Genomic DNA, 27,235 nt, shown 5'->3' with positions numbered 1-27,235 from the left:
ATATCGAGTGCTAAGGAGACTACAGAGCAGCGAAAACTCTCAGCATTGCCAGGGGGATGTAAAATGGTGCCTGCACTTTACCATACAGTCCATACCATACAGATATTTACCATACAGCCCAGCCACCCTACTCCTAAATATTCACCCAAGTAAGATAAAAACTTATGTTGACACAAAAGCCCGGACATAATTACAAATGGGCATACAGGATTAAATCGGAATTGAAAACATCTGTGCCAGAAGTGATACCATTAAGAAAACAAAAACCAAACCACATAATGGGGGAAAGTTTTTTGCAAATCACGTATCTACTAAAGGATTTGTATCCAGAATATATAAAGAACTCTTACAACTTGATAATAAAAAGACAATTAATTTTAAAATGGGAGAAGAAATTGAATTAGTGACTTTTCTTGAAAGAAGATATACAAATGGCCAAAGAGCACATGAACAGACGCTGAACATCGTTAGTCATTAGGAAAACGCAAATCAAAATCACGAGATGTCACTTCACCTCCCCCAGGATGGCTAAATAAAAACAGACAATAAGTGTTGGGGCAGATGGGGAGAATTGGTACCCTCATACATTGCTGGTGGGAAATGGAAACTACTAGCGGTTAGAGTGAATAATAACATATCCATTTGATGGAATTTATTCAACCACTGAAATTCCTGCTTAGGAAAAACCTGCCACAGGAGAGAATCAAGAGGAGTGTAGCAGGATGAAGAGCGCACAGCCAGAGGGATCTCAACCATGGACTGCGGAGAGCCATTCCTGTGGCGGGTAGGTGCTGCAGGCGGGCAGTTGGAAGGTTTGGGCCCTAAGGTGGGGGGTTGGGGGGCGGAAGTAGCGAGGCTCCCTTTGTCTGCAGGTGGTGGGAGCATTATTTCCTGGTCCCTGCCTTTCCCCAAGGTGTATGCAAATCTGCCAGACGGCCAGTCCGAACAACTCATCCCCTGCTGGGCTGCACCCACAGCCCCCTGGCAGCACCAGGGCACTGACGCGTGACTTCCGAAGTAATTTACTCCCTTCCATGATCTTCATCAGCAACCCCACACTTCAGCCCTTCTAATTACACAAATTTAAGAAAATCTTGAAAACACTAGTTCTAAACAAAGCCCCTATTGTACACCCCACCCCCAAACGGATTGAGAACCTTTATAAAGAAATTCAAGGGTTGGCACTGTGGGGACAACCAGGCCCTTCTGCAGGCCGTGTCTTCTCCTCAGGCCACGGAAAACAGTCACGGAAGGCAGCTAAAGCCAGAGGGTGGGAAGGAACCTTGCGGGAGCCAGGAGAACTGGGTTCTGATCCTAACTCAGCCCCTCTGCAAGTTAGTTCTTCTTGGGCCAGGCTTTCGTCCTGTGTGAAACGGGGCTAAAATGCGCCTGTCCCTAATGCCTCGGTGGGGAATCCCTGGAGCTTAAGCCAGCGGAAGGGCAAGCCCAGGGTCCCTGACGGCTGTGGGCGACACCCCCCCAATTCCGCAGGCCTCTGCGCGCTCCTCGACCGCAAGAGGAACGTGGCCGCTGAACAGCAGGCGCCCGGGCCGAGGGAGCCCAGAACTCCCTCGCTCCCTAGGCGGAGCGAACTGGCCCACGGACACAGGCGACGCCGGACGGGGGCGGGCTCGAAGTCCGGGGAGCCCGCCCTCGCGTCCAGCCCCTCCCCGGGCGGGGCTGTCACGCGGGCGGTCACGTGGTCGCACCCGGAAGCGCGCCGGCGAGCCCGGCGGTCTGGCGGTGAAGGGCGGCTAGCCGGTACGTGGTCCGAGCGCCGCCCTCCCGGTCCCTCCGCGGGCTGCGGGGCTCCCTCCGAGGCCCCCCGCGCGGCCCTCCCGGAAGTGGGGGCGGGCCCCACCCTGGCCGCACCGGCCCCGCCCCTCTGGCCTTGGGCCCTCTGCTTCTCCTAAGTTTCTGCAGCCACGGAGTTGGGAGGGAATCCCAAGCCGGGCCTTCTTCCCAGGGTAGCTGTGAGCTTCGCGGGGTTTTGGGAGGTGCTGCATGAAGTGTGGAGTGCGGGGCAGACAGGAAGGCTGCCACGTCTCCTGGGCCCTCCAGCCAGGCAGGGGCAAGGAGGGGGGCCCAGACGGAGCGGAGCGGGTTCAGGCGCCGAGGCCTTAGGGGCGGTTTGCTGGGGAAGGTGGCGAAAATGGGGGCTGAGGGTTTTCCCCAGGTTGGCCCGACGCCATCTGGGCCTTCAGTGAGTCCTGTGTTGCCTCTTTAGAGCAGGATAGAGAGAACAGGGAAGTCATAAAATGACACCAGTAAGGTTCTCTTTCAACAGCTTTTTGGAATAAAAAAGAACCTAATGTCCACTGAAAAGCATTTCCATTTTTTCTGGGAATATGTCATTTAGGCCAATTATGCCGGTGATGTAGCAAGTCTCACTTCCGTTGCAAAAGATGCTGAGCCCCTAAAAACCCTTTTGTGCTTCTTATTTGCTTACAACGTTTGGTTTCCTAATTCGGTTATACCTTTATATTGTTCCTGCCTCTTATCAAAATGTGAATGATTCTGGAACCAGTTTAGTTCACCCTGTTATTTGACAAAGGGAGGCCGGGAAATAAGAATAGTAAATAAGCCCACGTCCATGTAAGAGTTTGCTAAGGGATTCCTGCCTGGTTATTCTGTCTTTTCACTATAACCGTGTAGGGAGGCAGAGCAAGGGTTTCTGTTTCACAGCAGGAGTTTGAGGCTCAGAGAGGGTTAAGTGCCTTGATCAGGCCAAAACTAGAATCCTGTCTCTGGCGCCTTTTTTATTGGTTTATTTCATCCTCCTGGGATATCACTCCCCTTCTGGGACTGCTTCCCTGTGGGCCTGGGATGGCTGTGCTGTGTGTCTAGTGACTCATAGCAAGCCCCTTGGGGCTGCTCAGGGCAGGTTTGCAGACCACACCATGGCTCTGAGTGACCCACGTGAAATGAGAGTGCCTGGAAGGAAACAGTAGGTGGGAATTAATGTTTGTGGGCATCTGCTATGTCCAAAGGACTGTGCTGGCCGGTTCCTGTTCCCCATTGTGGGAGGGCAGGGGTGAGCGGGATACAGGGCACCGGGCACCTCCTAAGCAGACTGCCAAAGGGCCAAAGAGAGACCTTCACCAGCCTGTCCTCCCAGAAATGGGCAGCAGTCGGATGAAAGGCTCTGCTTGCCCTCATGACCTCTCTGTTTTAAGCATTTACAGGACCTGAGATGCTGTGCTGCCGCTCTCCATAAGCTAGTCACCGAGTGTGCCTACTGCAGCCCTTTCTGAACCCCTGGCTGTCTGGAGGCTCTGCTGTGCTCCTTGCCAAGGTAGATGATCCTGCCCGACCTGGCAGGTGGCACCCACCCCAGGGCTGCTTTGGGGCCATGGGAGGTACACAGCATGAGGCGGGCAGTAGACTGAGCTTTCCCTGACTCCGCAGAGCCCTGTCCCAGCTCTTCCTCCTGATGTCACCTTAGCCTATCTTCTCCTTCCTCCCCTGCATCCGGGCCGTCAAGGCCTGTGACTCCCAGCTATACCTCTTGAGTCAGCCCCTTCCTGTCCTGGCCTCCGCCAAGGAGTGGACCCTCGTTACCTCCCACACTAGGACAGCCGGCCTCCATCACCTTAACCTCACCCATCCGTGACCAGTGTGTGACTCCCCACACCCTTCCCAGCCTACAGGGGGCTCTCTGCTCCTGGCCACACATTCTGCAGCCCTCCATTGCCCAACACACACACTCCCTTCCCATCAGGCTGGCCCCTTGAGCCCCTGTCTTTGTCCCCCTCACCTGGGTGTCCCAGAACAGTCTCTTCCAGGCCCACCTGCCCTTAGCCAGCAACCTTTACTTCATATTCAGTTGCCCTCCGTGTCTCTGCCTTGTGTTTTGTGGTTCCATGGGAATAGGCTGCACTCTTTCACTGGGGTGGAACCACCTTGAGGCCAGGTGCTCTGAGTCAGAGCTGATAAAGCAGCCGGAGATGTGGGAGGAATTCAGTAAGTGCCGCTAAGCTGGGCACATAGGGGATCCTGAAGAGTGTGACGGAGTCCCAGACCTCAGGATGCTATGATCCTGTGGAAATTGGACATCCACCCGTGGGGCAGTCAGAGCAGAGTCCCCTAGTCATTGTCACGTCTTAGCACACAGATAGCGTGATCATGCCCGTGTGGTTCACTGAGGCACAGAAGATGTGAAGCCCCTGCCTGGGGTTTTCTCAGTTGTAGGCAGCTGGCCTGAGAGCTCTGGCCTCACCAGGCGTGGTCAGGCTGTCCCAAGGGTTGAGAGGTCAGTGTCTTGCTGTGCCCCAGGAATGAAAGGCATAGTGTGGGAAGCTCTGGGTTAAGAATCTCCCCACTGATGAATAATGAAACACATTTTATATAATCAGGCATGAAAATGTGCCCCACAGAGGGTGTGTGGGGGGTGGGGGTGGGGAAGGTGCTTTGGAAGAGCCAGAGACGCTGGGGGAGGAGGCTGAGAAAGCTGCAGCCAAGCATGTGTGAGAATGCACAGTGGACAAGGTTAGGCAGCCTCTGTTTCTACCCAGAGCACAAGCAACTTGTTAATAAAATTATGTAATCCTGAATCCACTCCTCATGGGCTTTGAAGCTTGTCTTCTGGAGATGTGTTTGCCTTGGGGATATCTCTGAACTGCCTGAAGGGAGGTGCACTAGCCTCCCTGCATTCTAGGCCAGGGAGCCTAGATACTGCCGTGAGCCATGATACTGCCTGTCTCTTCTATGTCCAGATCAAGAGCTGGGTCCTTCCTTACGCTTGGTGCAGGTAGGCCCATGGTAAGTCTGACACTTTGATGAGAGGCTGGAAAACACAGAAGCAAGAGCCCCAGCCTTAGGCGTGGGTTTAAATCCCAGTGGCTCTGCCACGCCAAGCTGTGCTAGGTCTTGCTCTAAAAAATGAGAATAACTAAAGATTCCTACCTCATCAGATTGTGGTGAGGGTCTGACGAAATAACACCAGGAAGGCCCCTGTAGTTGAGCCGGCTCAGTAGGTATCTGCTGGGATTGTGATCGTTTTCATTACTCAGGCCGAGCTTGTGGATGAAGGGGCCAGGAGGTGACCTTGAGCTTGCTTCTCCCTGTCAGATGAAGTGTGTTTTGGTGGCCACAGAAGGTGCAGAGGTCCTCTTCTACTGGACGGATGAGGAATTTGAAGAGAGTCTGCGGCTGAAGTTTGGGCAGCCGGAGAGTGAGGGAGAAGAGGTGAGTGCAGGACAGGGGGAGGATGGGAGAGAACAGCACAGAACTACCAGGAGGCGGGTGAACCTGTCCACCCACTCCTGGCCCAGCCTGAGGAACTAACAGGGTGGTGTGTGTGGCCCAGCATCCTAAACACCCAGCTGCTCATCCTCAGAGGTTGGCCTCTTGATGCTCTCGAGTTAGTGACCTCACCCCTACTCCACCAGGGCCCCCTAGGCTACATGAGAACAGGAGGAGGAGGTAGAATTTTAATCACACAACGGAGAAATTTGGTGCCCTTGCCTTCTCTACTTAAAAAGTTTCGCATAAGTTTAACACATTAATTTCTTAAATAACTATACTAAGGTATAATTGGCCTACTATACAAAGTGTACAGTTTGAGATACACACACACTTGTGATTCTATCACAATCAATAAAATAAACATACTCACCATCTCAAAAATGTGTGTCCCCTCCCTCACCTCCCCCAACCTGGGCAACCACCAATGTGCTTTCTGTCACAGTAGATGAGTTTGTATTTTATAGGCTTTTATATAAATGTATTTTATAGGCATGCAGTATATTCTCAGGGTTGGTTTGGTTTTGGTCTGGCTTCTTTCAGCATAATTTTGAGATTCATCCATGTTGCAGTATCTATCAATAGTTTATTCCTTGTCGTTGCTGAGCGGGAGGTAGTCTATTGTATCAGCACACCACAGTTTGTATATCCGTGTACCTGGTGATGGTGACTGTGTCCAGTTTTTGACTCTTAAAAATAAAGCAGCTGTGAACATTCACGTTCAGGTCTTTGTATGGACATTGCCTTTCACTTTTCAGGGGTAAAATACCTAGGGCACAATGGCTAGATCGTGTAGGTATATGTTAACTTTTTAAGAAACTAGCAAACTTTTCCACAGGGGTTGTATCATTTCATAGTCCACTCCTCATGTATGAGAGAGCTCCACTTCCTCCGTATCCTTGCTAACCCTTGGCAATAGTCAGTCTTTTTCATTTTCACCATTCTACTAGGTATCGATTGAAATCTCATTGTCTGTTAATTTTCATGTCCTAACGATTGATGATTTTGACATCATTTCATGTGTTTATTTGCCATCTGTATCTTCTTAAATTGAAATCGGTCCAGATTTTGCCCATCTATTTCTTGGGTAGGTTATTTCTTCTTATTCTTAATGAGTTTTGAGAGTATTACATATTTTGGACACAAGTCCTGTATTAGGTACAGGTTTTGCAAATATTTTCTTCCACTCTGTGTTGCCTTCGCATCCGCTAACCAGTATTTTGCAAAAAGCACAAGTTTTCATTTGACAACTCCAGCGTATCCATTTTTTTGCTTTTAGGGATCATGTTTTTGGTGTCATATATAAGAAATCTTTGCCCAACCCAAGATCTCAGAGTTTTCCCTGTATTTTCTTCCGGAAGTTTTATCATTTTAGGCTTTATGTTAGGTCTGATGATCCATTTTGAATTTTTGGATATGATGGCAAGTATGGATTAAAGTTTATTTTTTGCATATGAATATCCAGGGCAACACTGAAATATTACAGCTTGGAGATAGTTGTCATTTTCCACTAATAATTTCTACTCTATGTTTTAAAGGGGTAATTTATCTTGGACATTTTTTCCAGGTGAATTTCGTATTAAAAATCTTTGCAGGGGAAGCAGCAGAGAGCGTTCTTGCATTTCTGCAGCCGCACAGACTGGTGGCCTGCCAGCCCCCTCCTCGCTCTGCTGAGCTTAACTACCCGTTGAGCCAGTTCCACCTCAGCGGGTGAATCCACTTCAACATCACCGATATTCTTGTCACAGTCTTTAGGAATAAAGATATCAGAGATCATGACATTTTAGTGGTTTCATTTAAGCTAAAAAGCAAGTCTATTTGTTAGGCTCTTTTATTTTTAGCAGTCAATACATATAGTTTTTTTTAAGAATTTTTATATATTTTAGTTCTTTACTATTTCAGTCAGGTCAATGTACGAAGCAAACCATCAGTAGACCTCTATATCTCTAGAACCTGCCATAATATTGACATAAAGGCACACAGTATAGAGATGAATGAATAAATAAAATAAAAGAAGCAAATTATCTGCTGGTGTTTATCTTCCTCTTTATCAAAAACCTTGGAAAGGAACAAAATCCTGATTTTTCAGTTCCTAAATGACTAATGTAAAGAAAACATTGTCTTTAAAGTTTTATTTTCTATGTATACGACACATTTTTTTTCTGATTCTATGAATAACATGAATTAATTGTAGGAAATTTGGAAATACAGAGAAATCGTTTTTAAATGACCCATAATTCTAGCACCAGACCTATTAGCTCTTCTATGTATTTCCTTTGGGTCTTTATCTTTTATATGTAGTTGGGATCATACCACATTTACAGTTTTATTTCCTGTTTTTTTCCATTTGCCATTATATCAAAAGCATTATTCTTTTGTGTTAAATAGTCTCAAAAGCATAAATCTTAATGGAAGCATTATATTTCAGTGTATAAATAAATGTATCATTTATTTAACCATTTTTCCCATCCTGGACATGTATATTGCTTCTAGTTTGCTAAAACTATTGCTGTAGGGAACATTTATGCTTGAATTTGATCCCACATCTTATTATTTCCTTAGGATAATTTCCTATAAATAGAAACGTTGATTCAGAAGCCATTCAAAGATAATGTACCACTTCATAATTCTAAGTAATAGTAATTCCTTTACACTCTGCCTACGCCAAATATTTTCATCTTCCCCAACCAAAAAAAAAAAAATTCTAGCTTTGCTACACCTGCAGAAAAAGCTGCTACTCCAAAAATGAGTTGCTGTACACACAATCTAGATTTTTAAGTGACTTTCTATTAACGTAATTTGTTGATGACAGTCCAAGAAAATTGTGGCATGTGAATAATTTAACAACCATTTGCCTATGTGGAGGGATATTCATTCAACAAATATTCATTGAGAACCTACTATGCTCCAGCCTCTGGGGGTGAAGCCATGAACATAGCATGATCCTGCTCTCGTGGAACTTCGGGCCAAAGAGGGAGGGCAGACAGTGAACCCAGTGGCAAATAAACTCATGAGTGCAGGTAATGATAAATGGGCTGAAGAAGTTAAACAGAGAGGTGGGGAGCAGTGGGGGCAGGGTGGCCTGAGGTGGTCAGGAGCCATCTGAGCTGGGGCCTGAGTGATGGGCAGAAACCACTGCGAAATCCTGACTAACAGACTCCCGCAGCAGCTGGACACAGCTCAGTTCCCGAGCGCTGAGGAAGTTGGGAGAAAATACCCACCACGGTACTGCGTCTTGGCCCTGTTGTAAATGCTGTACTTTGCCCCTGGCCGGTTGCCTATTTTTCTTTTCAAGACCAGGTCTTACTCCTCTCCTTTCAGATTTCTCAGGCTCAGAGTTGGGACTTGGCTTTCTCCATGATTCAGGTCTCCGGAGATCACTGGAGGGAAGATCACCTCTTCTTTCTTGTCATTCCAGTATGGAGGCTTTGAGTGGTGACCGTTCTACTGGCTTTATGCCAGTTGTAGTTGCAGATTGTCACCAAATTTGTCCAGTTTCTCTTTGGTTTTGTTTATTTACTTTGTTCCTTCTTTGCAAGGCAGAGAGAATGGTTGAAGGAAGATCTTGTAGAAGTAAAGGTTGGCTTGTGATGGAAATAGGGAAAGTATGGAAGCATAAAAGGGGGCAAATCACTCATATTCTCTCTGCCAGGAGGAATAACTTTGATAGCGTTGCCTTTCTTAATATTTTCTCGATACTTTGTTTTTTCTATGCATTTTAAAATACAGACCATTCACTTTTTTGTTTTAACATGACATCATAGGAGAGGAATTTTCCATGTCATTGAAACACTCCAGTAGTTTACATAGCTGTATATTCTTCCACCATTAAATGGGCTGTTATCTCTCTGTTTCCCAGGCACTGGGCATTTACACTTTTTACAGTTGTTCGCTGCTGTAAATGATTCCATAGTGAACGTCTATATGCGTGTGTCTTTGCCCCATCCCAGATCACTTTCCTTAGGATATGTTCCCAAACGTAGACCTACTGCCAACAAAAAGCATGGACTTTGGGTTATGTAGAGAACTTCTTAGAGTCATTCAGTTCTCCCATTAAATGCCCCAGACATTCCACTGTGGAGATGTGGCCTAATTCCTTAGTGTTTCCTTCTAGATTCAGATCCTAAACAGCAGAGGCCTTGCTACAAGGCTTGGGTCTTTTCCGTGCCTTTGTCCCCATGGTCTGGCACTCTGAGCAGTGTGACTTCCTTCCCCTCATGCAGCTTCCCGCCCTGGAGGACCAGCTCAGCACCCTGCTAGCCCCAGTGATCATCTCCTCCATGACCATGCTGGAGAAGCTCTCAGATACATACACCTGCTTCTCAACAGAAAATGGCAACTACCTATATGTCCTTCACCTGGTGAGCGTGTAGCCCTGGGGCCCATGTTCCTCTTCCCTCAGTTCTGTGGGCTGTCCACATGCCTCTCCCTGATCTTGAACTTTAGACTCCTTCATAAGGCAGAAATTGCGCCCTCTCAAAGTCCCCTGGGACCTAAGCCTCCCCTCACTGTCCTCAGGGATCAAGACAGGGAGGGGTCCCCTGGGGCTGGCTGACATCAGTCCCCTCTGCCTGCAGTTTGGAGAATGCCTGTTCATTGCCATCAACGGAGACCACACGGAAGGTGAGGGCGACCTGCGGCAGAAGCTGTGTGTGCTCAAGTACCTGTTCGAAGTGCACTTTGGTCTGGTCACGGTGGATGGCCAGCTCATCCGGAAGGAGTGAGTCCTCATGGTGGTCCCCTGTAGATCCTTTGCTAAGCACCCTTTCGAGGCTGTGCAGGGTGTGTCTGGCCTCTGTGAAACTGGCTAGTCACACACTCCCCCTGGCTCCTTCCTGGTACCTTCCCGGATCTCTCAGGCTGGCTTCGTGTCATATGTCCGTGTGTGAAGGAAACTGAGAAGTGAAGTGATTTGCTTGGGTGCCGGATTCCTGATTCCGTGCCCATCCCACTCTATGGCCCCGGCCACAGCCCGGACTCGGCCCTTCTGTACCTAGAGGGCCCTCCCACTCATTTGTTCATGTTGCGTGAGCTCGCCTGGCCCTGACTGTCTTCTAGGACTATGCCCCTTTGGTTGAAGGTTGGGACAAGCAGCTTTCTCATGGGTCTTTCCTGCTCTGCCCCCAGGCTGCGGCCCCCAGACCTGGAGCGGCGCATGCAAGTGTGGGAGCATTTCCAGAGCCTGCTGCGGACCTATGGCCGACTGCGGGAGCAGGAACAGTGCTTCGCCGTGGAGGTGACTACTGGGCATGGGAGTCCTCAGGCCAGAGGAGTGTCAGGTCAGAGGGCTGTGTAGCTTTCAGGCCACGTTTTGACACACACATCCCCGTCATGAGTGAGGTCATAGGCAGACCCTCAACCTCGTGCATTTAGAAGGTTGTGCCTTGTTGTGGCCACGTGGTGGGTTGGACACCCTGATGGGGTTTCCTGAAATAAAACAGATCCTAGATACAACAGACTTTTTCATGTCATTCTGAGCTCACAGTAAATTGTGGAAATTTTAAAGGTCCCCTCAACTCTGACCATCCCCTCCCCCCAAAAAAGTTATACTGAGCTGAAACTAGAGTGGAAAGCAGTGATAAATAAGCAGCACTAAAGGCAAGATTGCCTGAGTGTAGATGGTTGTAACACCACCACCAGAAGACTAACTTAGGCCAGCAGCACTGGGGACTGAGCCCAAGACTCCCTGGTCAAGCCCGGACCTGAGGAGCTCAAGTGGTCACTGCCGGTAGACTCCCGGGCTCCCCGTAGAGACAAGCACAAACTCTCTCCAGAGTGGTGGTTCTCACACTCCAGTGTTCATCCGAATCATCTAGAGGGCTTGCAAGATAAGGGTTATTGGGCCTCCCTTTTCTCATAGTGGGGTGGGGGTGGGGGTTCTAGAATTTGCATTCCTGACGAGTTCACCAGTGACGCCGATTATGCTGGTCCAGGAACTGCCCTTTGAAAGCCACTGCTTTAGAGGACAGGTTAAGAGCAAACGAATATGAGCTCACAATTAACAGTCAGATGCACAGGGAAATGAGCCACCACGAGTGAGAGGAAAATCAATCACCGGTAGATTTAGATCCCAAGGAGCTTGATATCCTGGAATTATTAGGTACAGAATATAAAATAACTGTGAAATATTTAAAGACATAAAAGCCGGAAGAGAACCCATATAGATATTTTAGAAATGAAAACATAATTATTAAAATAAAAATCTCAAGGGATGGGTTAAATAGTAGATGAGACATAACTAGGAAGAGAATTAGTGAACTGGAAAATAGATCTGAAGGATTCATTTTCACGCCCCGCTTACTCACTCTTCTGATAAATGTATAGTACCCACTGTATTCTAAGAGGTGTGCCAGGCCCTGGGAATAGAGATGAATAAAGACACAGTCCCTGCCCTTGAGAGGAGATAAGCCAGACATATATACCTGAACATCCAACAAAGCATTCTGATTGTGCCATATTGGGTTTCCTGTCAAAATCCAAGGTGGCACGAAGGATGACATGGTCACCTCTTTCGGAGACATCCAGAAGAACTTCTTGTAGGAGCTGGCCTAATGCAGTTAAGATAAAATCCAAACTCCTTCCTGAACCTACCAGGCCCTGTGTGATCTGCCTCCGTGGATCTCAGGCCAGCCTCATCTTGTGCCTCTCTGGCCTTGCTCACTGGGGACTGACCCCCTGGGACTTCTTTCCATTTCAAGAGTGCTTGACATTTAATTCTGTCTAGTAGTCATTAGCTACATTTGGTTATTGAACATTTGAAAGGTAGCTAGTCCAAATTGAGTTCTGCCGTACATGTAGAATACAGACTGGATTTTGATGACTTAGTACAAAAAAAGAGCATCAAATGCCCCATTAATAATGCTTTTATATGTTGAAATGGCACGATAAATTACTAATATTAATTTCACCGGTTTCTTTTTATTTTTTTAATGTAGATTACTAGGAAATATTAAATTGTGCATAGGGCTTGCCTTATATATTGGTTGGATGGCACTGTTCCAAACTCTCTCTCCACCTCAGGGCCTTTGCATATGCTCTGTTCTCAGCTTGCAGCATTCTCCCCCTCCACTCTCTCTGATAGGATTTCTTGTTCCTTAGATAGCAATTTAAAGGTCCCTTCTGCAGGGACATTTTCCTTAAATACCCTACCCAAGTAGGTCTCTGCTGTTCATTACCATGTGTTTCCTACACAGCACTTATTAGAATTGGCTTTAATCTTGTCTGTTTCCTTGCATATTATCTGTCTCATCCACTGGAGTCTAGTGACCAGACCATAAACTGCAGGAAGGCAGGGACCGTGCTGGTCTGAGTCTCCCCGTTCCCAAGTGTCTGTCACAGAGCATGCACTCAGCATGGACTGAGCGAATGTACCCACCAGCCAGGACCTGGAGCAGGAGAGAGTGGTCGGTGACGTGGTTTCCTTTCCCTGCTCACCCATGGCCAGGCTGTGGAGCGGCTGATTCACCCTCAGCTCTGTGAGCTGTGCATAGAGGCCCTGGAGCGGCACGTCATCCACGCTGTCAACTCCAGCCCCGAGAGGGCCAGCGAGGAGGCCCTGCATGCCTTCCTGCTCGTGCACTCCAAGCTGCTGGCTTTCTACTCCAGGTGAGCCCTGGTCCCAGCAGGCAGTGACCCAGAGGCCCCCCAGCCCCTCCTCCTTGCCCCTTATTCCTCTACCTGAAAAGCACCACCTCCCCAGCCAAGAAGACCATCAAAACCCATCTCTTCCATGAAGCCTCCCCAGACTCTTCAGTTTGTGACCCCTCTCAGCTCATTCCCTTCTCCGAATTATGTCTTTCTGGAACACTGTCTCCAAATCTGAATTTTAGAACTTCCTGACATGCTGTTACTGGTCCCTGGTGATTTCTCGTTGGTAGTTTTTCTTCTTTAACACAACCAAGTTTTATTTTTAGAATTAATGAATTGGTTAGTTTTATTTGTGCCTTGCCTTTCTCCAAGAAGGATGCGGTCAGCTGACATGTTCCCAAACTTCTTGAGGTCAGGAACCGCGCTACGACGCCCTGCCCCATGCGCCACTGCCCCGTGCCCCAGGCACGTGCTGACAGCTGCCTGTTCTCTCTGCAGCCACAGTGCCAGCTCCCTGCGGCCAGCCGACCTCCTCGCCCTCATTCTCCTGGTTCAGGACCTCTACCCCAGTGAGAGCACAGTGGAGGATGACGACCCTCAGGTCTTAGGCCAGCTCCCTGGGCAGCTCCAAAACCCCCCCTCTGGAGCACGCTGGGCAGGCAGTCTAGGGAGGCTGTAGTTCAGGGTCACAGTACTGGTCCTGGGGTTGGGCTCGACTTCTGCTGCTTTCAGATGTAACGGGAATTCTAGAATGCGGTTTAGTCGGTGAAAAGTGCAGATTTTTGGAGTGCTTGCCACTCTAAGCCTCGTGTCCCTCATCTGTGCAGTGGGACAGGGTTTGGAGGAGTGAAGGGGACAGTTTACCTAGAGCCCAGCAGTGCCTGGGGCGTCTGGTAAGTGCTAGCCAGCACCTTCGCCTGCCGCCATCCCCATTATCCTCAGTGGTGGTGGTGTGATTGTCAGTGTGTTGGAATTTCTGTAATTTCTGTCGGTCTGGAGACAGATCAGGCTACCTAGAGTTGAAACCTCTGTGGAAAGTGAGCTCGCCCGTGGCTGCCTTGTTGTGGGGGGGCGCAGAGGGTTAGAGGCTGTGCTCTGAGGTGTTGGGCTCCGTGGGGAGGAGCTGGTCAGACACGCTCTAACTAGGTCTTCCTTGACTATGGCAGCCTTGTCCACGGAGGCCCCGGAGCAGCCAGAACATCCCCATGCAGCAGGCCTGCAGCCCTGGTTCTGCAGCCCCCACCAGGAGGAGTTCTGCAGCAACCGTGTGTGGTGGACCCACCCTGTGGAGGGGAGAGGGGCTGGGGTTGAGCCGCCTGGGGGAGGCTCTCCTGGCTGTCAGCCCAAGACACCCTCTTGCCTCCCCGCCCCCCCCCACCCACGCAGGACACAGACAGCTTCTCCCTCCCTGAGGAGTACTTCACACCAGCTCCTTCCCCTGGAGAACAGAGCTCAGGTGAGGCCCAGGGAGGAGGAGGAGGGGAGGGGGGAGGGGCCCATTGGCATCACCTTGTGAGGGCACAGGGGCAGGTGCAGAGATTCCTAGAGCCTGATGCTTCCTGTGCGTCCTGCTCTGTCCACCAACCCCTGCCCCCCTGGCTCTGGCATGGATTCAAGGATGGCCCTTCAAATGAGTCCTAAAGCTTTTTGTGATAAATTGATTTCATTTAAAAATTTATTTACCATAAGGTATATTCTCTGCCTTTATTTTCTTGTAATCAATTAATAAGTAACTAAAATTAATAATCATTTGATTTCAAGTATAATGACTTAAATTATAAATAGAAACATTTCTGTACTTTGCTTTTTTTTCCAGAGTATTTGGGTGGGTAAACAATAAAAAAATATATATATATTCAAAATGTTGCTAACAAAAAAAAATTGACAACATTGCTTAGAAAAAACAGATAAGCCAAAATCTGTACTGTTACAGTCCCTCTGAATGGGCTCACATTTATCTGTGAATTTCTTTGGGGAAAAGGAAGGATCATATGGTTCATTTCACCTGATAGAAAAAAGCCGTGATTTCAGGAGAAGAAACTTCTCAGGGACTGAGTTTTGAACGGAATTTACTGTGTGGTACCCTTAAGCCACCAGTTTTCAACATTGGCTGCACATTAGAATCATGCAGGCAGCTTCAGCCAGACCAGTTAAGCTATATAGTCCACAGACTGGGCCCCAGGTGTGAATACTTCTAGAAATTTCCCCCAAGAAGCCAGTGAGCATCAGAGTGGGAACCAGTACTATGCACAGATTTAAGTTAGAACAGTGGTTCTCAGCCCTGCTGCACAGGGGGCTCACCTAGGGATCTTTAAAAACTGCTGAAGCTGGGCCTGCCTATGCCAGAGATTCTGACTTAATTGGTCTGGGATGTGGCCTGGGCATCAAGACTTTTAAAAGGTCTCATGTGCAGCCACAGTTGAAAACCAGTGGGTTAGATGTTCTTAACTTTAAGTCCTTGGATGGGCTCCAGGGAGCCTGGGACCCCTGAGGTCATGCACCACCTCCTATAGGCTTGCACATTTCTGAGGGTCCTTAGCTACCCTCAGCTCTCTGAGCTCTCCATGAGCCCAGAGCACATTGAGAAACACTGCTTTGGGGTGATCATGGAAGCTCCTTTCTTCTTGCTGCTCCCTTCCCTCATTCATCACAATCCTCCTCCTGGCCTCTTTCTCAGTGGTTAGTTTTTATGCCTCAGAGCTGTAAATAATGCCATTTCAAAGTGCTTGGAACTCACCGCTTACAAATGGCTTGAGTTGTACTCATTCATTTGTAAATCAGGTGTTTGAAAACATGCAAACAGGCTTCCCTAGAGAAACATGATTATAGATGACCGTTATTTGCAATGAAGTATAAGGGAGAAGGATGTTATTACAAACATGTAATATTTCAGATAGGTAGTGGGTTCAGTAAGTTTCTGTAAGCTAGGCTGGCAAAGGAAATCCAGCTCATTTCCCTACACATAGTAGGTGCTCCGAGTTTGCCAACTGAGTAACTGGGGAAATGTGACTGCCGCCTCCTGGTGAAGAGGCGCTGTGATAGAGACCTGAAGGAGTCTGGAGGGTGGAGTGGAGGAGGGGATTAAGGGGCCCACGTTGGGAGGGGGGTTGCTGAGGAACACACCTGGCGCCATTGCCAGTCCATCCTTAGGAGCTTGGACCCAGCAGCCGGCCCTGGGATGAGCTTTCTCTTCCCCAGGCTGCTTGAGCCCTGAGACTGCAGAATTCACCCTGTACTTCCGGTTTGGGGTCCCTTGAGCAGGGCCATGCTGCTCCGGCCCATACTAAGTGCTCTTGTCCCTGCCAGGTACTCCACCCCATCCTCCCCTCCTGACATGCTGCTGGGCCATTATTCACATTTTCATGTTACTCATGTTATGTTATTACCTATGTCCTGTAGGCAGCACTGTCTGGCTGGATGGGGGCACCCCACCCACCGATGCTCCCCAGATCCAGGTGAGTTTTTCCTGGGGCAGGGGTGGGGGGGTGGGGTGGACAGAGCTCATCCCAGAGGCAGGGGCCAGGCAGGTGCTGGGCGAAGGGTGACCTCAGCTCCTGAGAAATTCCACCTTCCTCACACTGGTTGGGAGTGAAAGTCCAGCTTAAGTTTTAATACTTTTTTAAAATTAGATAGTAAATATACTTACTGTAGAAAAATTGGGAAATACAAAAGTATGCAAAAGGAGTAAAAAAGCACTCTGAATCCTCTCCCAGATGTTAAGTACTATTATGATTTTGGGGTGTTTCCCTTCTAATCTTCCCTATGATTTTATATGTGTGCAATCATGTATGTATGTGTACTTACTGCATATATTTTTTTTTCATTTACCAAATCTGAGTCCTAATGTACTTCATTACACTTTTTTCCTTAAAAGTTTTTCCATTTACTTAGCACTGGTTTTTAAGGATTGTTTAAGAGTCCATCATATGCCAGGGTGCCTGGGTGGCTCAGTCGGTTAAGCATCCGACTTCGGCTCAGGTCGTGATCTCATGGTTTGTGAGTTCGAGCCCCGTGTCAGGCTCTGCGCTGACAGTGCGGAGCCTACTTGGGATTCTCTTTCTCCCCCCTCTCTTTCTCTGCCCCTCCCCCATTCTCTCTCTCTCTCTCTCTCTCTCTCAAGATAAATAAAAACAAGAAGTTGGCCACGTGCCCGTGCTCCTTATTTAGAGCGGCGGTGCAGCTGGTGTGCTGTCTCCAGTTATTTTGCTGTTCTAGCTAGGACTGCTGTGCCATCCTGATAGACAACGGCTTGTGGCATCTCTGCTGATCTCCTCAATTTTCTGCTTTTTCCCCACCAGAGGCTTTCTTACTCATTTAGTAAGGCTGGAGTCCTGCTCATTTAGCCCATCTATGCCTCAATTTTCCTCCGTGGTACTGGCCGACAGATGCTCTGAGGGTGGGTAGGATAACAGCGTTATTGAAATGCTTTTGTCCGAGTGAAGGCTTAGGAGGGAGCTCCCCCCACCCCCATTTTTCCTGCCTTTTCAGTGTCTCTTCTACCACCTTCCCCAGATCCTGTTGCCCATGGCCCCTGCCTGCCCTCCAGACCTGACTCTGGGCAGCAAGGCTCAGAAGAAACAGGGGGACAAACAGTAGCAGCCCTGGAGCTGCTGGGGCCGCTGTGACAGAGCTCGGGGACTTTTAAGAACTGGATTTCTTGGAGCTGATCTATTTATCCCCATGGTTCACAGGGAGCACAGCGAATGGGCAACCATGGGTTGGTATGTGAGGCAGAGGCCAGGCGGCTCCCCCACCGATGGCTCTTTTCTCCACAGATCGCTGAAGACACCCTCCAGACCCTGGTCCCTCACTCCCCGGTCCCTTCCAGCCCCAGAAGGATTTTCCTGGATGCCAGCGTGAAAGAGAGCTATTGCCCTATGGTGCCCCACACCATGTACTGCCTGCCCCTGTGGCCCGGCATCAACATGGTGCTCCTGACCAAGGCATGAGCAACCCCCACCTGCTTCGGCAATGCCCCAGCCTGGGCGCCTTCCCCACAGGCTGCCCCATTCATCCTGCCCTGTGCTCCTTCCCTTAGTGCCCCAACACCCCCCTGGCCCTGGTCCTGTACCAGCTGCTGGACGGGTTTTCCCTCCTGGAGAAGAAGCTGAAGGAGGGGCAGGAGGCCGGGAGCACCCTGCGGTCCCACCCCCTCATGGGGGACCTGCGCCAGAGGATGGACAAGTTTGTCAAGAGTCGTGGGGGGCAAGAGATTCAGGTGAGACCTGATTCCCAGACATGCCGGCCTCCAGGAGAGGAGGCAGGGCCTTCAGGAGCCTCTAGGCCTTGGCCCTGCCCCGCCGTAGGTGTGTAACCCTTGTTTCCCCCAGTACGAAATGATAACAGAAACTTACAGCAGCATTTTCAGAGCATTTTCACATGAGTTTGGCACAACACGAATTGTAATTCCCATGGTATAGAGGAGACGGGAGCTCACCTAGATGATGGTTTGGCCGAGGTTACTCAGCTGGTGGGACCAGAGCCTGGCCTTAGGACTCCGTGAGGGCTGGCCACCTGCCCGTGACACCCCTCCCATTGTATCAGGTCACACAGAAATGCAGGACACAGCCTACCACCCTGGGCGGGGCGGGGGAGGAGGCTTAGAGCCCAGGTCAGAGATGAGGTCTAGCGATGCTAAGTAAGCAGTAGCAACAGCACAGGCTATGCCGGGAACCTAGAGGAAGTTCAGGAGGGATAGACCACCCAGGGGACACAGCTGGTGGTGCTTGGGTCCGTCTGAGGACCTGAGATGCGCCGTGGCTGCAGTGCACGTGGGTCTGAAATGAGAAGAAGGATCAGAGGAGGCCGAGCAAGTGAGCAGAGCCGAGACCCAGGCAGACCCAGGTACCTCTGAGGAGTCCGCCCAGCATCTCGCCATGCTGCGGGCCATCACAGCACTGGGTTAGAATGCAGAGTCCCCCTTTGAGGAGCTCACCCACCTCAGCACCCCGGCGCCTGCCCTGTGTCCACTCCTCTTTGGTGCACTCACCTGTCACTCTGAGAGTATTACTTTACATGTCTGTACCAGCTAGGCAATGAGCCCAGTGCCTGCCACACAGATACTGCTCTTTAAAGAAGTGCCTGCTGAGTGAATAGAATGGTGTGTTAGGGGGTGCAGAGAGCTGGGGGGGACCTGCTGGAGAGCCAGCTTTGACTGTGTGAAGGCAGATGTGCTCTGAGCCTAAATACAGAGCAGTCAGGGAGCGTGGGTCCCTCTCAGAGCTCGACATCACAAGAGTCTCCCCTGGACCGCACTGTGGGGACATTATCAGGAAGCTGATCTGTCTTCTGTCCTCCTACAGAGCACCTGGCTGGAGTTCAAGAGCAAGGCCTTCTCCAGGAGCGAACCCGGATCGTCCTGGGAGTGAGTGGGGGCCTCTGAGGATGGGGGGAGTTGTGTGGACAGAGGGACGGTTTCCTCCAGGCCAAGAGGCAGAGAATGCTCAGGAAGGTGCTTATGAGGGCCGATGGGGCTTCAGGACAGTGGAGTCCGGTCCTAGACGCTGGAGGGAGGCTGGGAAGCAGAGGAGTTACAGGTGGAGGCGAGAGCCTGGAGAACTTAACGTGGGACAGAGGCTCAGCATCGTGCCCAGCTCCAGCACTGAAGGGCGCACGTCCCTCATTTCTCGATAAAAAAAAAAAACAAAAAACAAAAAAAAAACCATAGAGGCGGGGGGCGGGGGGGAGATTCTAGAAGCTTCAACCCAAGTACGCAGGCACCACATTGGCGGAAAACTGGGGAGCTGCCCTGTCCCTCTGAGGGCAAGGGTGTGCTTCAGCAGCAGTCTGTTGCCTGTCAGGAGCAGGGGCGACTCCTGGGATGAAGGGCGGTCCTAGGTGTGTGTCCTCGGCATACCTGTGGACGGCCCACCCTCCAGGGCCCGTCGTGCTGTCATGCTGTCCTCTCTCCGTGTCCAGGCTGCTTCAGGCGTGTGGGAAGGTGAAGCGGCAGCTTTGCGCCGTCTACCGTCTCAGCTTCCTGACCGCGGCCCCGGGCCGGGGAGGCCCGCATCTGCCCCAGCAGCTGCAGGACCAGGTGCAGACACTCATGCAGTAAGTGTGGGTGTGGCGCCTGGGTCACCAGAGTGGGAGCTGGGGCCCCGCACCACACCCTGCCTCCCCTGCTTCCTCGGCAGAGAAAAGCTGATGGACTGGAAGGACTTTTTGTTGGTGAAGAGCAGGAGGAACATCACCATGGTGTCATATCCTGATGCCTGAGCCCCAAGAAGCCCCTCACGTCTGCCTGTCCCCACCACCTGCCACTCTGAAGGACTGCTGGCTTTCTGGAAGGAGTGTATACGTTCCACCGCCTCAGCTTCTTCAAAGAAAAATGATAGGAGATGTTGTCATGGGTGTCTTGTCCGTAGGAACACTCCAAGGCTGAAACTTCACAAACCCCTGCTGTCCCACAGTTGCTTCATAGCTTCAGAGAGCATTTATGTTGACGTCCAGCCAGCGGAGTGGTAACGGGTGTTGCAGGCGGGCAGGGGTCCTGGGGTCAGGGAGGTTTGAGAGGCCACGTCTTCCTTAGAAGTCACAGTACACAGTGGGACATGAAGGCTCTGAGGAGGCCTGCACCAAATGTGTTCATCCCTGTTTAAAAAACCATCTGCAAGACCTGTTTGACCCTTTTATTCTGGAACACTAGTTTTATCAAATGCTAATTTTCCCTGGAACTTTATATAAGGAGTCTTTCCTGTATTAAGGTCTCTAAAGTGTCAGGCCTTCAATCTCCCAAGACTCTTGCCTGTGGTATGCGGGTGAAAGGGATGACAGAGGCCCTCGTTAGCCACCAGCCACCACCCTGCCATGTTGGCTGTTCCCCTCTCCGGTGGGAACCTTCCAGCTTCACAGGTGATGTGTGGAGAGATGAACAAAACCACACCGAGGTGTTTGGGTTGGGTAGTCAGCTAGGCTCATTCATTAGGTAACTCTGCTCTCACACCAGCCTCACCACATGTAAGATTTAAGCTCATCCCTCATGAAAATGATAAAATACAAACAATACCCTATTGCTCTTAGGTCCAGAATTCCCTGTGTTAAGTGTGCTAGTATCAAGGAATCCATTTTATTTGCATCATAGAATTTCTCAGCGCTGGGGAGTTCAGAGGTAAAGAGATCCAGGAAAACAGGGACACCAGGGGTTGACTGACAGGGCAACCTGTGGGGAGAGGAGGGCTTGGCGGGCCTGGTCTCCTGACTCCACTGCTTAGCCTTGCTAGAATGCTAGGTGGAGGACAGAGTAGCACCTTCCCTGGTCCCTGGCTTTATGAGCACCTTAACTCTGACCTCCACCTACCTAGAAGACTTCCCAGGCTTGGTGCATTTCATCTATGTGGACCGCACGACCGGCCAGATGGTGGCCCCTTCCCTCAGCAGTAGTAAAAGGACTTCATCAGAACTGGGCAGGGGACCGCTGGCCGCCTTCATCAGAACCAAGGTAAGCATTGCCCGGCCCGGGTACTCTTCACCCCTGTCGGACAAGATGTGCGGCCTGCCCCCTGCTCAGGAAGGACTGAAGCCCCACTCTTGGGGCTCCCGTGAGGCCCCAAGCGCACCCCGCCCCCCTTAACCCGTACCGTACTCTTCTGTCAGCATCTGCCCCCAGCTGCCTGTGGCTTCCTAAGGCTAGCAGCCGGTCTTCGTCACTCTAGGGCCCTGGCACTCAGGGCCACGTGGGCACCTTCCTGGGTGTCTTCTAATATGCTGCATAAGCACATCTGGGCAGTGGGTTCAAAGGGGGAAATGACCAGGACTTAACATTGTGCTTGGCTTAAATAAATCCCAGTAAGTATTTGCTGAATTAACTCACGTGGGAGGACGAGACACAAGGTCAGTCAGTTTGGATACAGGATTTAACAGGAGGTGGTTTGTACTGAAGAACCATTCCCTGGGGGGTCCGGTATTCATTCTCCTTAACTGACTGTTTCATAGCAAACTAGTATAGGTATGTTTATATACTATATATATAGCATGTAGCATAGTATATAAACAGATATTAGAGTTGTCTAAAGAAAGTATATGCCAATGGTTAAGGTAAAGAGGGCAACAGAAGGCCTGTGCCGGCTCTGCCTTTCCCTGGCTGTGGGGCTGAGGTATTACTTAGTCTGAGGTTCTGTGTCCTCATCTGTAAAAGGCTAGTGATACTATTGACGTCCTGGAGTTGCAGAGATTCCAGATGCATGAGATGCTGCATGTTGACTGTTTAGCACAGTACATGGCACAAATGATACAATTCATTGAGCATTTACTGGTACCATCCTCTTCACCCATCTTTCTGGAAGTTGTTGGAGTTCTCTCGCCGCATTTCTTTTCACTGTTTTTCTGTGCAGCTCGTTGTCCTTGGTTCTAATTGCATATTCTGTGTATGCGGTGTGTTTACCCACATTTTCACTTCACTTTCCATCTGATGCATTTCCTCATGTCATTAATTCTTTATAAACATGATTTTTAACAAGTCCACAGTAGTCCATCATGTGAACGTAACATAATTTCCTTAGCCATTTCCCCAACGTTGAGCATTTAGATTGTTTCCAGGCTTTCGTGGTCGTAAATAATTCTGCAGTGCACACCTTTGTGCGTCCATCTTTGTCCTCATCTCTGATTCTTTTCTCAATATGGATTCCCAGAAATGGAATTATTAAGGCAAATGGGAGGAATGTTTTTAAGGTTATTGATACCTGTTGTCAAATTGCTTTCCTGAAAAATATAGCAAATCCATGTATTCGTTTGCAGATGTAATTAGACATGACATTGTGGTCTGGCTTGCAGTGAATCATGTACACCTTCCGCTAAGCTTTTTGGTGAGAGAGCTCATCAGGCCTTTTGCAGCCCTGGGAAATGGGGGAGCCAGGCTGTCCAGGCTGCCCTCCCGTGGGCAGTTCACAGGCAACATTAGAAGTCCTTGGATGAGGCAAGAGAATATCGCCCGGGGGATGTAACCCATGTCAGCACCGGGTCACTGTGTTTCTGTTGAACTCCTTGGTGAACCCTAGTTGGGACATCACCCCTGAAGCAGAGGACATGCCTGACTCAGGGTACTCAGTGTGTTCCAGCAGTTCACCAGCACCTTCCTGGCACAGAACCTATGCCAGGGTTTCGGGCCCTGGAGGGGATGGGAGGGGGGGTGTGGAATGGGTGGCCACGCCTTCATTTCCTGTTCTGCTAACAATGCCCTTGGGCGATTTTCGGGGTCTGGTGATCAGGGTCTGGTGATCAGTTTACTAACGGCTTCGGTGTAAAGTTACCTCACGTGTTTTTATGTATATTTTATTGTCACAGTGTTTGGAGGGGTAATCTGTCCTAGTCCATCCATCCAATAATTTATTTCTGAGCTCCTGCTCTGACCCAGGTCACGCCCTGACACTAAGGAAAAGGGGGAGAAGGAGCAGCCGCTGGCCTACCGAGAGCTCCTTCTCTGAGTGCTTTTCTTCCAGAGGCAAGAGCCTGAGTGAGCCCTAGCCCCACTGTGGGGAGGGGGCTGGCCCCGCAGGCTATGGTGGGCAGGGCAGCTTCGAGCACTTTCCCTGTTTCCCCAGGTCTGGTCTCTGATCCGGCGGGCCCGCAGATACCTGCAGAAGGGCTACACCACGCTGCTCTTCCGAGAGGGGGACTTCTGCTGCTCCTACTTCCTGTGGTTTGAGAACGAGATGGTGGGTGTGGCCAGGCCTGGGGCGGCCATCCTGAAAGGCTCTTCTCTCTGCTGACTCTGATACTCTTCTTTTGCTCTCTGTTCAGTCCCTCTGTCTCTTCATCAATTCTTGTCCCTAGTGAGACTGACAGGTAAGCACAGCCTTTGGGACCCGGGTCTCAGAGGTCCCACTCTCATGTGCGCCTTGTGACCCCTCCACCAGCCGTCTGAAAAGCTCAGGCCGTCAGGCAAGGCAGCGTCCAGGTAACACGTGGACAAATGGGTGTGTGCCCCTTGAGAAGGGCTGCTCAGGTGTGCTTCCATGCTGACAGCCGCTCTTAACGAAGCATGGCACACTGTCATTCCCAGGGTAAAGGCGGATAAACTGAGGTTCAAAGCAGTGAAGCAACCTGCCCGAGGTGAAGATGACAGTATGGCCTCCTATTCCCGTATTTCTCTCTCTAGACTCACTGTTTCAACAGTGTAAGCACAGGTCATGGGAGCTTGGTGTCTCTCTCTTGCTCTCTCTTCTCTTTCCTGTTTCTCTTTGTTTTGTGTTCCAGCTCTGTAGGGGCCATTCCTTCTGGCCTGAGAGTGATGGCCAGTGCTTTCCGGAATGTAGGGTGCTTACTGGGTCCCTCACCACTCTTCTGGCAACCTCACATCCTCCCATGGGCCATGGTTGGGGGCGAGTATCACTGGCCCCATTTTACAGATCGAGACACTGATGCCTGGAGATTAAACTCCGTGGCCAGAGCCACCAGGATCATAAATGATGAAGCCAGAGCCCAGACTCAGCTCTCCTGACCTGCAGGCTCCTCTTTGCACTCGGTGCCCAGGATGTGTGTACAACATTTACCTGGGTTTCTGGGGGGAGACAGGGCTTCGTGTGTGTGGCTGGCATGACAGAGTGACAGACTGAAGCAGAAGTGTGGGGGACAGAGCTGGCTGTGGGGGCTGCCTGCACCTGTGCCGTCTTGGGCAGCCACTTAATACGCCAAGGGCACCTCACCCACACGATGGCCCCCACAGTGCCCACGTGGGCATTGGAAGGAACCCCATGACCAGGAGCGGGACACAAGCTGCCCAGCAGGTCTTAATTTCCTTCTCCTCCTCATCCTACCCTGGAGATTTCTGTCACTTCCAAAACAGGGAGTTGGGCCTTTTGATAATGTGTTGCCCTTCAAGACCCTGCATGACACCTCCTTGGGTCGCTTTCCTGACAGCCTTCCTGAACCCATGCTGGCCACTGACGCAGGTGCACCCATTGATGGAAGTGAGGGCTACCACACGTGGGCCAGGCAGGACACTCGGAACTTTATATACGTCACGTCCAGTGTTCACTGGGCGGTTACTGTTATTCCTACTGCACAGATGAGAAAATGATGCAAAAAGAGGTCCAAACAGCAAGCACTCACCAAGCAGGGCTGAGCCAGTCCTTGAACATGGTGTCTGACTTGTGCCCATGTTCTTTCCACCGTACCTCCACCTCCCATTCAAGACGTTTCTCCTCCTCAGGGGTACAAACTCCAGATAATAGAAGTGCCCGTCCTCTCGGATGACTCGGCCTCCATCGGCGTGCTGGGAGGAGACTACTACAGGTGACCCCAGTTTACAAGACTGTTGGGAAGAGTGGGTGCCCAGATAAGTGCCACTCCCCCATAGAGGAGCAGCTCCTCCTTCAGGAATGCCCCCCTAGAAGCTCCTTCCTGCCCAGCCCCGTGTTCAGTGAGAGAGGGGTGGGCGCAGAGCACACCCAGGTTTCTGCCCGTCTCCTGGTTCCCACACTCTCGGCAGCATCTGCCGGCATCCGCGCTGGGGCCCTAGGGCTTCCCCGCTGGCTCTGCGGCATCCCTTAGCTTGGACACTGCCATCACCAGACCCACACGGGGAACCCCATGGGGTGGACCGTGCAGCCTGGGGCTGATCCTCCTGTGGTTAGGTCAGCGAGGGGCGGGAAGGCCTTGCCAGCCAGGTGCTGGGGCCTCGCGAGGTGGCAGTGCCTGTGCCGTGCTGGGAGAGGCCCCTGGTTCTGGGAGGGCTGCCGCGGCCTCGTACCTGAATCCTGTCCCCCGTCTTCCTCCAGGAAGCTCCTGCGCTACTATAGCAAGGGCCATCCCGCTGAGGCTGTCAAGTGCCACGAGCTGCTGGCCCTCCACCTGTCGGTCATCCCCACAGACGTGCTGGTGCAGCAGGCCGGCGAGCTGGCCCGGCGCCTGTGGGAAACCTCCCGCGTCCCCTTGCTCTAGGCCAGGGCACAGTGCTCCGGCACAGTCTGTGTGTATCCTGGTCCCCTCATATAGCACTCACCTAGGGATAGCACAGTCCCCAGGGTCTCTTAAACCCCTTACACTAGTCTCCCCTCCAAGTAACCCCCAAATCCTTGTCTCTGGAGGAGGAGGGAGGCCAGAGAGGGTCCCTTGGTCTCCTTAAAACAGTAGTGGCTGCGAGGTTAGAACTGGGACGGCTGCTTTCAGAGCTGCCTCTCCATCTATCCTCAGGAGACAGGAAGTCCCCAGTGCCTGCAGGTGTCTGAAGATGCCTCCTCATGCTGTTGGAGTGGAGAAAGAGCTCCCTCAGGAAGCCATTTCCTTCTCCAGATGAAAGGTGCCGCCCTAGCTGGGCTGCGATTCACGCTGTGCCTCTTCCTCCCTATGACCCTGGGCAGGTTTCCTCCACCGATAGCCCCTACCTCTCAGGGTGGCCGTGAGGGCTGCCGGACACGTGGCAGGTGCTCAATAAATGCTGGTGGTGGTGGTTCAAGCCAAACGTGCCTGGGCTCCTGGGCTGTCCTTGGTGCCCAGCAGTCTGGCCCCTTTGCACCCTGCTCTGTCTCGACTCCTTCCCAGCCCCCGCTCAGAGGTTTGTGTCACTTGGGCCTGTGGATCCCAGGTATAGGTTTTTGAAAACATGCCAGCCGACCCCTGTGTGCCCTGGGTTGAGAACCCCAGCCCCGGGGGGTGCAGTCCCTTTCCTCTAACCTAGAAGCTCCCACCCCAGGAGACACACAAGAACAAGAGACCACCAGAGCCCTGGGACTGGGGAGCATCCGCCACAGGGATGAGAGAAGCGCCATGGCAGAAGTAGGCACCCAGGACCCCTGTATGACATGCTGACAGCAGCCAGGCCTTCGGGTCTCTAGTCTTGAGCCGAAATTCATGCAGAGAAGACTGTTCTTTTCTGTTAAGGGAATAGCTGGTGGAGGTGGAGGTGTGGGGGGGAGGACAGAGGTACTGAAAGAGCTAGGAGGACATCTCACACTAACGTCCTCAGAAGGTGGCAGTGAGGGACATTGTCAGCTGAGGTGACTGGGACTGCATTCCTTCATGATATCTTGACTTAATGAATGGAGATTTCAAACCTCAAGTGTGTAAGACCCAGAAGAGCACGAAGGGGAAAACTAAGTGTAGAAGCCCACTGCTGTGTAGGGTATCCACTTTTGTCCCCTGATAGTTTTCCTTAATTTTGAGCAGCTACATGATGTGACCCATCTGGTTTAACCAGTCCCCTGAATGTTTCGATATTGTAACACTGGGGTGGACATCCTGCATCAGATTTCAGCAGAGATTCACACATGGTGTAAACCTGGAGTGTCAGGGTGTCTCAGTCACAAGTAGAAGGTTCCACAGAAAGCTCTCCCACTCAGATGCACCTTCTCAAATTCTCCCAATTTTGAGATGCATTTTTTTTTAATTTTTTTAACCTTTATTTATTTTTGAGACAGAGACAGAGCATGAATGGGGGAGGGGCAGAGAGAGAGGGAGACACAGAATC

At 50.8% G+C, this 27,235-nt stretch overlaps 1 protein-coding gene across 12 annotated transcripts; it reads left to right on the top strand.

Moving 5' to 3' along the window:
* The first annotated feature begins 1,664 nt into the window (after positions 1-1,664).
* Positions 1,665-26,283, top strand: HPS1 (HPS1 biogenesis of lysosomal organelles complex 3 subunit 1). 12 transcript variants are annotated; one of them, XM_058697414.1, is made up of 20 exons: positions 1,665-1,761; positions 3,177-3,295; positions 5,071-5,187; positions 9,468-9,605; positions 9,822-9,964; positions 10,372-10,480; positions 12,689-12,849; positions 13,330-13,432; positions 13,998-14,096; positions 14,218-14,287; positions 16,231-16,286; positions 17,607-17,774; positions 17,870-18,049; positions 19,134-19,195; positions 19,750-19,884; positions 19,968-20,033; positions 21,127-21,271; positions 23,370-23,483; positions 24,980-25,062; positions 25,548-26,283. In XM_058697414.1, exons 3-20 carry the CDS (start codon positions 5,071-5,073, stop codon positions 25,708-25,710), a joined length of 2,112 nt encoding a protein of 703 aa, XP_058553397.1. In that variant the 5' UTR covers positions 1,665-1,761; positions 3,177-3,295; the 3' UTR covers positions 25,711-26,283. The 12 variants fall into 12 exon arrangements, with proteins under 12 accessions (XP_058553397.1, XP_058553390.1, XP_058553398.1 ...); XM_058697407.1 differs by having other exon boundaries at positions 5,013-5,187; XM_058697415.1 differs by having other exon boundaries at positions 1,678-1,761; positions 3,186-3,295.
* The last annotated feature ends 952 nt before the right edge of the window (positions 26,284-27,235 follow it).

Source organism: Neofelis nebulosa, chromosome 13 (assembly GCF_028018385.1).
Source record: "Neofelis nebulosa isolate mNeoNeb1 chromosome 13, mNeoNeb1.pri, whole genome shotgun sequence".
Lineage (NCBI taxonomy): Eukaryota > Metazoa > Chordata > Mammalia > Carnivora > Felidae > Neofelis > Neofelis nebulosa.
This window is presented reverse-complemented; position numbering and strand designations above follow the sequence as displayed.